Genomic DNA, 14,847 nt, shown 5'->3' on the forward strand with positions numbered 1-14,847 from the left:
TAGTGTGTGCAGCATGCACAGTCAGGCAAAGAGTGATGTCAAGGGCCCTGGCTTTCCTCAGATCCTCCATACTTTATTCTCTGTGTCTTGAGTGGCCCTGGCAGTTCTACATCTAGGTCAGTATCTCTTAAACATGATGTTCTCATCTCCTGCATCTGAAAAAATCTGAACCTTAAAACAGCTTTTACCCCAAGAATTTTGAATAAATAACTTCACATTTATATTTGCACAATATACTTTACTAACTTCGAGTTCTACTTCCTTAAAGAGTTAGTGGAAAATATTGAGTGTAAAAGAACAATCATCAGCATATTTTAGATTGATTTCATTTTTGATTTTTTGACTTTTTTGGCAAAACTGTGCCTCGATTGGGCTATGTTCCTTGCAATCCTGGATTATAATGCCATTTCCATATTGCAAACACACTTGATCTGACCACACTTTACATGCATATAGCATTCCAGTGTACTCAAAATACAGAAAATTATTGTCAAACAGTAATGATGAGATACAGTAAAGTGTTAAAAACTAAACAACAACAACAACAACAACGACAACAACAAACTCTACTTGCAAAAGAAGTTAGACAGGGTTTCTCTGAGTAGCCCTGGCTGTCCTGGAACTCACTCTGTAGACCAGGTTGGCCTGGAACTCAGAAATCTGCCTCCCAAGTGCTGGGATTAAAGGCATGTGCCACCACTGCCCGGCGCAAAAGGAGTTCTTAATCTAAGGCTGTGTCCTTTCTAAATTATCACGGAGTGGCATAGCCATGAGGCTGACTGATGAACTCGATTACAACAGTTCGTGGAATTCTTCGGACTCTTTCTCCAGCCTTTGCCTGCTCATTATCTCTACCTGCAGGTGATTTCACCTTTGAGTCCTCTAGAAGGCAGTGAAAGGATCCTATGGAAAAGAGTGACTGGTATATACAGTCCACTCAATGTTTCATGTTCATTGGGTTATCTTTGTGGTTGACACTTTTTTTTTTATCTTCCTTTTATAGGGTAAATATTGTCATGGGCTCAAATGTTTCCTGTGGCCACATGTTGCTAGAATCTCATCAGTGTTGCAGTTACAGCGATAATCAACCACAGTCACACTTACAAAGCTCACTATGTCCCCTTCTTTCTTCCTTACTTTGTCTTCTGCTTCTTGGCCATGGCTATTCTATTCCAATAACTTTTGCAATAGCATTTTATTTTCAAGGCAGAACATTCATCCTGTCAACCACCCTCTCTTTCTCCCCTAGAATACATTATGACAGCAAGGCTTGGACTATTGTTTCAGGTGATGGTACTTCTGTGGTTGGAAGTATTCAGCAGTATACAGTGATATATATATCAGGCCTACCTTTTATATTCATGGAGTGAACTGAGCTATTGACTTAAGCCAGATCCAAACAGTGTGGAATCCAGAGATTGACTACAAACAATTACTTTCATGTATCAGACCCATTCCCCCCCGCCACATCTAGTTTAAAACATAGTATAATTAAATCCTTTTAAAGAGTCAGTTTTCAAACTTTCTGTAGCAAGTGATTACTGGCCATTGTCCTGACCCAGGCACACTAGCAGATACCTGTTGTCTCAGCACTTAGGAGGTTGAGATAGTAGAATTACCTCCTGGACTTCATAGTGAGCTTCAGGATACTGTGAACCTGAGATGCAGTGAGACCCTGTCTAAATATAACGAAATGTGTGAATTGATACTCACTCCACACGTGAGAAGTTTGTCTCCTAAGGCTGCATGTTGAGCTCTTTAGGTGGCCTATCTGATTCTTAGTCTCTGTCTGCATACTTGTGTGCCTTTTGTTCTTAGTTAGGGAATCTCTGTAGTTGCCACATTCCATTTTCCTCCTGCCCAGTTTTCCTTAGCAGACAGTGACCTGGTTAACAAGCGAGATGATCTGCTGAAAGGCAGAAACAGACTCAGTGCTATGGCACTGACACTCATTCCATGCAAATGCTTGAGCTTTGGATGTCAAGAGCTGGCCAATCTGTCAACCTTGCTGTGATATTTCAGAATGAGGGCCCAAAGACACAGCAAACTCACCACAGATAAACTATTTTCAGTTACCCAAGAGGTGAAGAGAGACAGCTCTTTCAGGAAGCTCTCACATCTGCTTAGATGGCCTCTGTGGTGGACTAACGAAATAGAAGAGTACATTTAGGATTGAAATTACTAAGAAAATTGTATATATTGCATATGCTTTTTTCCCTTTGGCTTTATAAACATCCGTATACTCTAACTGAGGAGAATGTGAATTATTTTGTCTAAGTTATCACTATGTTATATTAATATGAACACTTGTGTGAAGAAATCACTCTTAGGTAAAATAGTCACCTAGACAGGGTCGGCACTCAGAAGGAACATCAACATCCCACACTTGTATGACATCACTTCTCCTCCAGGGTAAGTAAACTGACTGAACAAGGTGTGGGCTGCTGCTTTTATTTTCTTAATTATCTGTTTAGCTCCACATGAGAAGTGGGATTCTTGCTACTTTTAATTCATTGTGAATACAGAAAGGTGGTAGTTTATTGTGTAATGACTCTGGTTAATATCTATGACTAAATCTGCAAATAGGATTGAAACTGTAAAATGATATTATTGCATTTGTTAAAAAATAAGACAGTAACAAGCACCCAAAATATAACTGCAAAATTAGTACACAGTATATCAGAGGGCAAGTTGAACTTGGTACTGAATTAGAATGGCAAGCACTTCTATTCTGCATATACTTTCTTGCCTTAATGGCAGGTACTGGGTGTTCATTACTAAAGGGCTTTAAAGAAGTACAGCGAAAGGTCATGAAAGAAGTCTTAGTAAATTCTTTGAAATGGCCTATGGCAGGGATGAATGACTCGAGGCTTAATTAAAATCATATCAGAATCTTAAACTTCGGAAAAATGTTCAGAGATAGGACAAAATCCTTGTTGCTGGGTATATTTGTATGATTCTTTTTACATACAGATACCATTATGGGTAATTCTTTTTCTATCAGTAAAATAGTGGAATGCCAAAATACTTCATTAAGAGATACATACATTAGTGTACAAATATATATATATATATATATATATATATATATATATATATATATATATATATTTATATTTATATTCATGCACATGTGTATTGAAGTGAGACATACAAGCCAAACACTAAATTGGCATAAAATGTTTTAAATTCTCCTCTATTGAACCAAATCATTCACACAAAAATTGGCCAACATTGGTAAAATTTTATGTTTATCCCAACTTTCCATAATAAAAACATACTTTTGATTAATAAACTATTTGGTAATTATTATTTCCTACACTATAAACAAATACATTATGTGGTCACGATTACAAAAAGGTATACACTATGTGTGGTTTTGTACATATATGCACAAATCAGCATCGCCTTGAGATGATTGTTACTGTTCTGTTCTGAGTGATTCAGAAACTCCAGGGCTGAAAGTAGTACTCACATCCATGACATTCAAGCCACCCAGAGTTTCTGATCCACTGACCACAGGAAGTGTCTACTTGGCCCACTCAGGCATAAAGCAGAGGAAGGAGTTTATGGATAACTTGCATGTAGGCAGGAGTAAGCTCACATAGGTTTTGTTCCAGGTGTGTATCTTTTAAAATCAGGAAAACTAAACTATAGTGTTAGAAGTCAATAGATGATGCTAAAATACAGAAAGAAGAGGGAAGTGACTAGACAGACAACTGGAGAGTGAACTCTGAAAATGTTTTGTTTTTTGGTTTGTGGACAAGGAGAAGGGAAATTTTTATAAAAAAAAAGGGGGGTATGACAATAAATTTATGATTAACAAAAGAAGATAGTAACATATTTTGAAAGATACCTATATTTCTGTGAGAATTAAATGGCCTTAGTCATCAATAAAACACATTTATACAACTTTCTTAGTCTTCCCTATTTCAATACACACACACACACACACACACACACACACACACAAATATATATTAGTTGAGACTGGCTTTGAACTCTCACCTGTGCTTTTCACATACTGGGATAACAAGTATGTGCCATAATTCCTGGCAAGAAATGATACTCCATCGAATTTGAAAACTAACATAGCCTAACGAAAATATGTAATATGTAAGGGATTTAACAAGCAAAACCTACTAGAGTTTATGAGGGTTTTTCATCACCATGATTACAAGTGACTTTATGGCAGGCCAGAATCTTCCTTTTCAGGAAGCCTCCTTAATGGAGTGTGCTTTGTAGCCTGGTGCACAATGGGAGGGCACAGTCTTTACAAGCACTGAAAAAAAAATAAGTATCTCCATTGGGATGCTTTTACCAAGCTGTTGTACAGTCTAGGTGCACATGTCTAGGTATAGAGAACTCTCCATTGCTCACATCTTCAGTGGGCATTAAATTCCCTTTCTCGGATCTTTCCTCAATCTTTCAAAGATGTAATTATTAAAGTCACCACTTGCTTTGAACAAATTCTCTTTGTTCAAAGAGCAGTAGACTTAAGAGCAGGGGAAGCAGAGGGAAGAGATGAACATTGGAAGAATTTATTATTATCTGAAACAGATTCAGTGAAGCTCAATATCCCACTGAGTATTATGTGAGTTATGAGATGCTCAACACCCTATGTTCTGTGATCTCAATTCCAATGTTACTGAACTGTATCAAATCCTGATTTATTTCCTTAAAGGCCAGCCTGGTGATAATTTGTCAGCACTGTGTACTCCCATGTGTTGGAACATCAAGGTTTCCAGAAGTTTTAAGAGAAAAAAAAAAGTAAAGGTCATATATATAGGGGTGTATACAGTATTTGTCCAGAGTTTATCAGATATTCAAGAGAGATGATTGGGGAACATGAGATGTGTGTTGAGTGGAGATGAGTAGGAGGGATGGCAAGGAGTGTAAACAATTCATTTACCTGTGTACAAAATGAGAGCAAAATCAAGGATAGCTAGTAGTTTAGAAAGAATTAATGGGAAGATTAAAAGTGTGTGTTGGGGAGAGAGAGATGGGAAGAGAGAAGGTGGGGAGAGGGAGAGAGATCAGGGAAGAAAGAAAAGTGAGAAAACACAATAATACTGAATTCTTTCTGGGTCTTGCTGACTATGGTTGGGGTCAGTGATCAGGGAGCAGAAACACAGAACAAGTATTGGATATCCCAACAGTTTGTACTAAAGATGGGAAATATCAACCCAGAATGTGCAAGTCCAAGGATGTGCTTGGTTTGAGATAAATTCCATGTATGCTTTGGTAAAAGACTGGGCATCAAGCTTAAGTAACCTTAGTCAAATCAGCACTTCTGTGCCTCAGTTTCCCCACTATCAAATTTGGTATTTTCTTTATTAAGCGATCAGATAATATGTGATTTAAAATTTGTTTAACACAAAATAAATAAGTATTTCTTTATTTTGAAGGTAGTAATTCTGTGTGGGATTTTATGATACCAAGTGAGTTTACCATGGTTTATACACCTCTCCATTATTTTCTAAACTGCTTTTAGGGACGACTTTGATGTGTGCACATTGAAAACAATCTTCCTCCAACCTTATTTTGCTGTGGTGTTTTGTACCAAAACTAAAAGAGCAAATTTCCTGTGTGCAGTGGTTCCTGGGTCTTGTTCAAAGCTTGCAGTCTTTCTTCTGCTCATTCCCACTGTGCATCTGTGTCCCACCAACAGATGATTCAATAGCACCGCCACAACACACAGTGTTTCTTCCTCTTTTAATGCTTACTGTCTCCTCCGTAGCTTCCTGCTCAGCCCTGTGGTCCACACCGTTCTTTAAAAAGCACAAACACATCTCTGCACCATCCTTGGAACATCACTTCTCATGGCAGGTATGTGTGCCCCTGTCAGCAGATGTAATAGTAGTGATAAAATAATAACCAGGAAGGATGCCTCTTGTATTAACTAACTTCAAGGAGGGTTTAAAAAAATAAAACAGAAAGCATATAATCTGCAGTAGATATTTTTAGACTTTCTGTGCTTTGATGCTTTCTGTGTTCATTGTTTTCTCGATTCTGTGTTTTGAAACTTGAACATGATTTTATGAAGTGCATACTTTTGTAAACTTTTCCTAACTGAGTTAGCAAGTGGTGTCTATTAGGCATCATGTTAAATTCAGAATAAAACAGAAATTAAATTGATCAACACACACCATATTTCTAACATGGGGACAAAGATGGCCAAATATAAAGGACACTTAAAACTTTATAACTTTTCTTGCTGTGTTGTGGCCTTGCAAAATCACTCAGGCTCACTGACACTGTGTGCTGTTGTTAGCAGTAGAACTATTTTTGACAGTATTGCGTTACTAATACAGATTCTTCTCATATCGAAATATCTTAGCCAATAGGCAAGTGATTTTGAATATGACCTAACATAATGTTTAAGAACAGAAATTCAAAGGCTGGCTTTGTGTCATAATTCAAGGTGCTGTTAATTGAACCCAGATCCTCAATTTATGCTTGTTATGGAACCTCCTGCCATACCAGGTCTAGAAGGTTCCTTTTTATTTTCCTGCAGACATTAACAAACCACTAATCAAAAAATGGTCTGTGTTCAAAGGGACCCCATTCCATCATGGTATTCTCCTGACAAGGATGGTATATAATAAATAACAGACTCTAGGTCTTGACAATATTCTGTTTGGTTTTGAGTGGGCCCTTACTAACTTTATATCTTAAGAAAATAGCATTGTGATTACTGCCCCTCCCCCTTTAAAAAATCATCTCTTTAACACAAAACTTTTTATTCATGACATTCTTGAGAGAAAAAAATGATTATTAAGCAAGCCCACCAAGCGTCATGACTGCTTGTGGATCTATTCTAACCATAGAGATAAGTTTCACTGCTGATTTAAAGAGTCAGAGGTAAATGACTCTAATGAGGCAGAAAATATGTATGAATAACCTCATCAAAGAACAAGGTATACCACTTCAAAAGATTGCTAATGGGTGGTCTTCTGAAGGAACATCTTCGTTCTCCAGTGTTCCACTAGAGAGAGGTGTCTGCACCACTAAAGGAAGAAGTTTTCAGGTTCATTCTTAATGGTTTCTGTTCTTAAGAACGTCATCCACAATGAAGGAGCTAGAGAAAGTACCCAAGGATGGGAAGGGGTCTGCAACCCTATAGGAGGAACAACAATATGAACTAACCAGTAACCCCAGAGCTCGTGTCTCTACCTGCATATGTAGCAAAGGATAGCCTAGTTGGCCATAAATGGGATGAGAGGTCTTTGGTCTTGCAAAGATGATATGCCCCAGTATAGGGTAATGCCAGGGCCAGGAAGTGGGAGTGGGTGGGTTGGGGAGCAGGGGGAGGGGAAGGGTATAGGGATTTTTGGAGAGGAAACTAGGAAAGGGGATAGCATTTGAAATGTAAATGAATAAAATATCTAATAAAAAAAAGGAAAAAAAAGAACGTCATCTTCTATGTCTGCACTTTCATCTGTTAGTCATTAATGTATGTGTTTGGTATTTTTTTATAGTTTCTAGGATCACTCGGTGGAGACTGATGTCTGTCATCTTTGGAATAAAATGTCTTTTCTTGATGGTTACTTTGGGAGTTTTGCTGATAAATTGTAAGTGTTCCTAAGCAAGTATATAGGAAAAAAATCAACATTGTGATTAAATAATTTAATAATAAACATTTAATTTTTCTAATGTGTAATATTTTATTTCATAAATACATGTCAAACTAAGCAAGTCTATAATAATTTCTTATAGCATTTACTATACAGAACATTCAATCAACACCTTCTCCAACCACCACTGTAGAATTCCAGGAAGGTAGGTTCCATTTTTCTTTCTAAATCTTCATGACTCAGAGAGGATAAAACAGAGAAGCTCATTCTACAGCATGGTTTCATTGAGTAAAATGGTCCCCCCGCCCTTTTTTTGTTCTGTATTAAAATTACATTGAATGTAAGCAGCGTAAGACATACTTTATATAAACACTACATGCAGAGGTTCATTTTTTCCTCAGAGTTTTAGAAGTTTTGGACTGTGTTCTTCTGGGCCTGCCTGCCTTTTTTTTTTGCAGCTCAGTTGAGACATTGTGCCACGGTGGAAGCATGTGTGGGTGATCAGCCACTCATGTAGTAGCTAGAAAGCAAAGGGGAGGAAGGAGAAAATGAAGAGGAGAGCTGCCACTCTCCAAGTAAGAGCCTCCCCTAGCACCCTAGAAAGAACCACTGTACCCCACATTTAAAAGTCGGTGGTACTGCTGCCTTATCACAACTTGCATGCAAATTTTCTTACATATAGATCTTGGAGGAAAATCTCAGGTCCAAAGTCTCCCATAAAATTGTCATCATTCTCATAAAAAGAGAACGCTCTATTCTGAAGCAGAACATACATGTTTCCTAACGAGTGTTCACGACTCGTTAAATGACAATACACATTACAGACAAATATTATTTTGCATTTTCTAACAAACTACGCTTTCATATTCTTCTCTTTCTTTGGCTTCTGTTTTTCTTTTTTTTTTAAAGATTTATTTATTTATTGTATGTAAATACACTGTAGCTGTCCTCAGACACTCCAGAAGAGGGCGTCAGATCTCGTTATGGATGGTTGTGAGCCACCATGTGGTTGCTGGGATTTGAACTTCGGACCTTCGGAAGAGCAGTCGGGTGCTCTTACCCACTGAGCCATCTCACCAGCCCGGCTTCTGTTTTTCAGAATGCAGTATAGACATCTCTATAAGAATAGACCTTACTCATAAAGGATAGGCCCAAACTCTATTTTAATATTTTTTTTTCTAATGCTCCTCAAGTTTATAGCTTTCTGATCATACAGTTAATTTTTTATTTTATCTCAATTTTAGTGCCATTTATGTGATAAAGATTTGAGTGCCTTAATGTATCATGATATTTATTATTGAGGAAGAGAGGTGCTAAAGATACACTGTCACCCCTAAACTGTCAATCAGATTTAAAGCTAGTTGGCTTATATATGTTCATGCTTTAAAAAAGAAAATAAAAAATCTTTTAAAGCACTGTAGCCTTCTCTGACTTAGGGAATTTGTGGGATGTCTCCCCTGTGAGTTTGTTTCCTCTAGTTATTGGACATTCACCGACATGCTCAGCTGTGGGTACATCCTCAAAGTTGTTCTTCTAGCTCTGGTCCCGTCCTGTTCTCTGCTATCGGCTAGATTTATTTTATCGTCTCATCTAGTTATCACGAATCATAGCAAAGGATTGAGAATGATGTCATTCTGAATCTATCTTTAGAATATCCTCTCCACGAGGCAAAGCGTTTAGATGAATAATACCAAGATGTGATGTGTACTACACATTCTGAAGGAATGTTTGTAGGAAAAGAAATTAATAGCAAACAAAATAATCTTTGAATGCCAAGGAGTGCCAAAGAAGTTGGAATCTGTTAGGATGTGCTTTGCCTTTTAGTTTCTGAATGCTGTGTTTGCCTGGACAAGTGGGTTGGGCATCAGTGCAATTGTTACTTTATTTCCAAAGAAGAAAAGTCTTGGAAAAGAAGCAGAGATTTCTGTGCTTCGCAGAATTCCAGCCTTCTTCAGCCCCAATCCAGAAATGAATTGGCAAGTACTTCATTGTTTTTTACATTCTTTCACACTTACTAACATGCTACCTGACAAAACTGGCCACTCTCACGTAAGTCTTTACTACCAGGTCGACAGTGATGGTTCTGTCTGAGTTCATGGCCCTCATGATGTACCTTGAAATATACACTAGAAAGCACACACAAAAAAAGTCTTCAAAGATTTGTATTATAGGGGTTAATATATTAATAGATTAGGAGTTAATGTGCAAACCTCCAACATTTCCAGAATTAGTAGGCTAGTATTATTTTATTATATAATTTATTTTTTAATTAGGTATTTTCTTCATTTACATTTCAAATGCTATCCCAAAAGTCCCCTAGACCCTCCCCACCACTCCCCTACCCACCCACTTCCACTTCTTGACCCTTACTGAGGTATATAAAGTTTGCAAGACCAAGGGACCACTCTTCCCAATGATGGTTGACTAGGCCATCTTCTGATACATATGCAGCTAGAGACACAAGCTCCGGGGTACTGGTTAGTTCATATTGTTGTTCCACCTATAGGAGGACCAAAAGAGGAACTTTCAATTATTAATTATTACTATTATTAATTATTATTATTCAATTATTACTTATTGGAGCAGAATACACAAGCTTGTGCATGTTATATGGCTTTTTGTCATCTTTCTGGAATGTAAAGTAAAACCAGTAACAGATGATGTGATCATAAAATTACTCAAATCATTATTATTGTTATTGTGTGTGTCATAGGGGATTGAACCTAGGAATTGAGGCATGCCTGTTAGGCACCCTATCATTTTTTTTTTTAAATTTACTATGTGCTTTGAGACAGAGGCAGATATTCCTAGATTTCCTTTAAGCTCCTTTTATGGCCTTCAAATTGAACTTCTGCTTCAGCCTCCTAAGCTCCAGGGATTGCAGGCCTGTACCACCAGGTTCATCTTGGAAAGAACTCAGCTCTTATGAAAAAATTCTCAAGTTGTTCATGCCCTGCTCAGGTTGGAGAGGTTACAAGATGCTGGCACTGGGATCACATTTGATCTGTGATTCCATGAAGAAACTGTAACACAGAACGAAAGTCTCATTCTCTTTATGATAACTTTTATCTTTCAAGAGACAAAATTTTGTAGTGTTTTTCCACGAGTGAATGACCTAGTCACTGAAAAGTTTAAGGTATGTGATAATGCCTTTCATATCAGAATGATTTCAACCCGAGCATCCACAGTCTGAATCTTATTCTGGATTCCTTTTAAATATGTTGCCCTCAGAGCATGTTCAAATTTGATTAACTTGTTCTTTCTGTCTCTAAGTAGAGTTTTATGAACTTCAGTCAAACCTTTTTCTGGATTGGAATGCATTATAGTGAAAAAAGAAATGCCTGGCTATGGGAGGATGGCACAGTTCCCTCAAAAGATTTGTAAGTTTCTGGTTGTTGAGGATTTTTGGGGTATGTTTTGTGACTTTATCCTAGCTATGGTTATTGAAAAATCACAGCCAGGGGCTCAGAAACCCAAATACCTTGTGTGGAGCATGAGAATATATAAAATCTATAGGGAGTGGCAGGACAGCAGTCACTGCTTTACCCATAACATTCAAGTTTATGCTCAAGTAATATGAACATTGAGTGCCCAATACCATAAGAAAATTTTAGTCTTCTCCTTACTGTAACATAGTAGGAACACCATATGTGTCTATGCATGCTCAAGTGATCTCAGATACAGGCTGGCCCAGAGAGCACAGCTCATCCATTTTTTGTTGTTTTGATGGATCCCATTTTTTAATTATCTTCAAATATTCAGCAATTATTTTCTGTATAAATGTTATCCTTGGATTTCATTTATATACATGAAATCTAGAGACTCATATTGGGACAAAGTTTATGTTTATGCTCTTTCACCTAGATTATATCAGCATATATATATATATATATATATATATATATATATATACATATACATACATATATATATATATTTTTTTTCTTTTATACAGTATAATATGATAACAACTTTCCTTTCCCTAATTCCTCCAAGATTGTCATCCCCTTAAAAATACAAACCACACATAAGGGCAGTCCCCATTATGCCCAGCAGTAGTTGACTGGTAAAAAAGTGGTATTTTTGGAGGGTGTTCTGTTTTGCTTTTTAATGCTTTGTTTGGGTACGTTTTTATTTAATCTTTCAGATATTATGGTTTTCAACTTTGCTTTTATGAGTTATCTGTGTCTGCTAATGTGTATATCTACATGTGCATGTGTTTCTTGGGCCTTCACTTTTGTTCTTTTAGTTTTGTTTGTTTGTTCTTAACCAAATAGAAGACAAGAATATCATCAAAACCATTTGGCCAGGCAAAGTGATACATACCTTTGATTCCAGCACTACACAGGCAAATGCAGGCATATTTCTTTGAGTTTGAGGATGGCCTGGTCTAGGTAGTGAGTTTCATGTCAGCCAAGGCTGGGTACTAAGACTTTATCTCAAAAAACAAAATTAACAATTCAACCATTTCTGATAGAGGTGAAAAGCCCACAAATAAACACATAACAAAACCACACCTAGAATCACATTCTGTGGTCTTAGCACTAGGGACCAGTAAGAGAGTAATTGAGTTTCGTGTAGCACTGTACTTTAGAACTGTGAAAGTTGGTGCTGAAAGATAACCACATAAGGCCAAACAAACAAAATCCCAAGCCACTCAGTAAATTTCTCCATCAAGTGGTTTCCCATATTCTGAGTTAATAAAAATAACCTTAAACACCCTTACTGTTTTACATATGTTAACATTTTCTTCTTCATTACAGATTTCCAGAATTCTCAGTTATCAGGCCAGAGCACTGCATTGTTTACAGTCCAAGCAAAAGCGTTTCTGCTGAATCCTGTGAAAATAAAAACCGTTACATCTGTAAGAAACTGCCTATTTAAATGTTTCTTAAGGCAAAGGGTATAGACAAGGAAGGTCCACGGTTACTAAAAATAGTAACAGCTCTCAATATTACTACCTTTCCATCTTGTGTCTGTAGAATGTTTTTGTTTGGTAGTATATAATTCTCATACATTTGTACCCAAGTAATTTATACTTGATGGCTTCTTCACACGTGTGCATAAAGTTCAGATGAAGCAAAAATAGAGAGGTTTTATAAATATTTTGACTTATGAAATATAATTTTATTCAATATTCCTGTAAAGTTTTCTTGGAAACATTAAATAAAATTTATTCTACACCAAGTCCTATGTATCCCTGTGGTTTCAGTGTTTGTACCTGGAGATGAGTTGAAGGGAAATGATCACTTCACAACAGTAATTCTAGTCAGCCATGATCACAGGGGCAGGTCTTTTCATCTCCTAGTGCCTTCTTCATTTTTCCTTCAGTATTTCAAGGTTTTCATTTTAGAAGTCTAACATACCTGTGTCAGCTAGGATTTTTTTTTAACTATTGTGCATAGATTCGCTTTCCTGATTTCCTTTTCCATACATTCTTTAGGAATATTTAGAAAAGCTACTGATTATTTTGTTGATTCTGTGTCCTGTTGCATGCTGAAAGTGTTTCTCCCATTCAAGATTTTTTTTTCATGCTATCTTTAGTACCTTTTAAGTATGGTAACATATCATCTGCGGATGGATGTGGTTTGATTGGTTCTGTTCCTCAGTGTATATCTTTTATTTGTTCTTCCTGAACAATTTCTATGATTCTAAGCACTATATTAAATTGTAGAGATCCTTGTCCCATTCCTGATTTTAAGTGAAACAATGTCAGTTTATCCCCATTTGTAGTCATTTTGGCCATAGGTTTGTCATCTATTAAGACACATATTATACTAAAGTGTGCTCCTAATATTTCTGATTTATCCAGGGTTTGTATTATGATGGGATGTTGAACTTTGTCAAAGTCCTTTTCTGCATCTATACAATTGAGAACAGTCTCCCCAAAGTAATCTGTAAAAAATGATAGATTACTTGATTTCAGTATGTATTTGCTAAGAAAGTTATAACTTAGTAAATTATGCATTGTGACCAACTTGCAAGTTCCTCACCAATGCAGCACTGAGTCATTTTCTTCTGCATCATATCCATGTGAATAACCATGGCAAAGCAACTGAACAGAAAGCAGAGTTTATTATTTAAAAGGCTAGATCATACGTATTATTAACCATTTTCTATCTCCTCAGTTGATCTAGAAGGAGCCAGCGACAGTACCATTAGCTGTCCTGTTAAGCAGACTGTGTAAAGAAGAAAGACTGAATGACAGTCTGCAGGGATTGATATCTGCTTTTGTCATCTTTGTAATGAGCAAGCTTTTTTTGCATTGACTTTGTAGCCCAGGGAAAGCTTTCAAATGATCATACCACAGTCAAGGTCTTGGTGACAATCTTATCTCTTGAACATTTCCAGTAGGGGCAGGGAAATAGCACAGATAGTAATTCTCTTCACACCTCATTAGCATGATTCTGGTGGTATCAGCTAAATATAACCTGGCTCTAAATATTAAAATAGAAGAGTGAACTGTTTCCAATTTTCTGAGGAACTGCCAGATTGATTTCCAAAGTGGTTTTATCAGCTTGTAAACTCACTAGCAATGGAGGAGTGTTCCTTTTTTCTCCACATCATCACCAGCATCTGCTGTTATCTGCAGTTTAGATCTTAGCCATCCTTATTGGTCTGAGGTGAAACCTAAGGTCATTTTGATTTGTATTTCCCAGATGACTAAGGATGTTGAACATTTCTTTACGTGTTTCTCAGCCATTCGAGATTCCTCAGTTGAAAATTCTCTGTTTAGCTCTGAACTCCATTTTTCATAGGGTTATTTGGTTCTCTGGAGTTTACACACACACACACACACACACACACACACACACACACACACACACACACACACACACACACTGTTTTTGTTTTATCCTATTGACAGTGTTCTTTGCATTACAGAAGCTTTTCAATTTTATGAGGTCCCATTTGTTGATTGTTGATCTTAGAGGAGCATGAGCCATTGGTGTTCTCTTCAGGAAAATTTCCCCTGTGCTGATGTGTTCGAGGTTGTTTCACATTTTCTCTTCTATTATATTCAGCATACCTGGCTTTATGTGGAGGTCCTTGATCCACTTGGACTTGCGCTTTGTATAAGGAGATTAGAGTAGATCAATTTGCATTCTTCTACATGCTGATCTCCAGTTGAACCAGCACAATTTGATGAATATTCTGTCTTTTTTCCAATGGATTGTTTGAGCTTCTTTGTCAAAGATCATAAGTGTGTGGGTTCATTTCTGGGTTTTCAATTCTATTTTGTTGATCTACCTGCCTGTCTCTGTACCAA

The 14,847-nt window shown here is 37.0% G+C and overlaps 1 protein-coding gene across 3 annotated transcripts; it reads left to right on the forward strand.

Moving 5' to 3' along the window:
- Positions 1–2,083: 2,083 nt before the first annotated feature.
- On the forward strand, positions 2,084–12,767 carry Klrd1 (killer cell lectin-like receptor, subfamily D, member 1). 3 transcript variants are annotated; one of them, XM_006505656.1, is made up of 7 exons: positions 2,084–2,412; positions 5,741–5,829; positions 7,482–7,574; positions 7,720–7,782; positions 9,471–9,553; positions 10,854–10,957; positions 12,341–12,764. In XM_006505656.1, the coding sequence occupies exons 2-7, from the start codon at positions 5,823–5,825 to the stop codon at positions 12,459–12,461; spliced, it is 471 nt and encodes a 156-aa protein (XP_006505719.1). In that variant the 5' UTR covers positions 2,084–2,412; positions 5,741–5,822; the 3' UTR covers positions 12,462–12,764. The 3 variants fall into 3 exon arrangements, with proteins under 3 accessions (XP_006505719.1, XP_006505718.1, NP_034784.1); XM_006505655.2 differs by having other exon boundaries at positions 2,116–2,412; positions 9,402–9,553; NM_010654.4 differs by lacking the exon at positions 2,084–2,412 and having other exon boundaries at positions 5,802–5,829; positions 9,402–9,553; positions 12,341–12,767.
- Positions 12,768–14,847: the final 2,080 nt, after the last annotated feature.

Source organism: Mus musculus, chromosome 6, assembly GCF_000001635.26.
Source record: "Mus musculus strain C57BL/6J chromosome 6, GRCm38.p6 C57BL/6J".
NCBI classification, from domain to species: Eukaryota; Metazoa; Chordata; class Mammalia; order Rodentia; family Muridae; genus Mus; species Mus musculus.

Bases quoted from the DNA above. Each gene is read 5' to 3' on its own strand.
- Klrd1 (XM_006505655.2), top strand. The intron at 7,783-9,401 runs GTAGGTTCCATT...TTTGCCTTTTAG, and splicing joins CACTGTAGAATTCCAGGAAG to TTTCTGAATGCTGTGTTTGC. The intron at 10,958-12,340 runs GTAAGTTTCTGG...TCTTCATTACAG, and splicing joins ACAGTTCCCTCAAAAGATTT to ATTTCCAGAATTCTCAGTTA.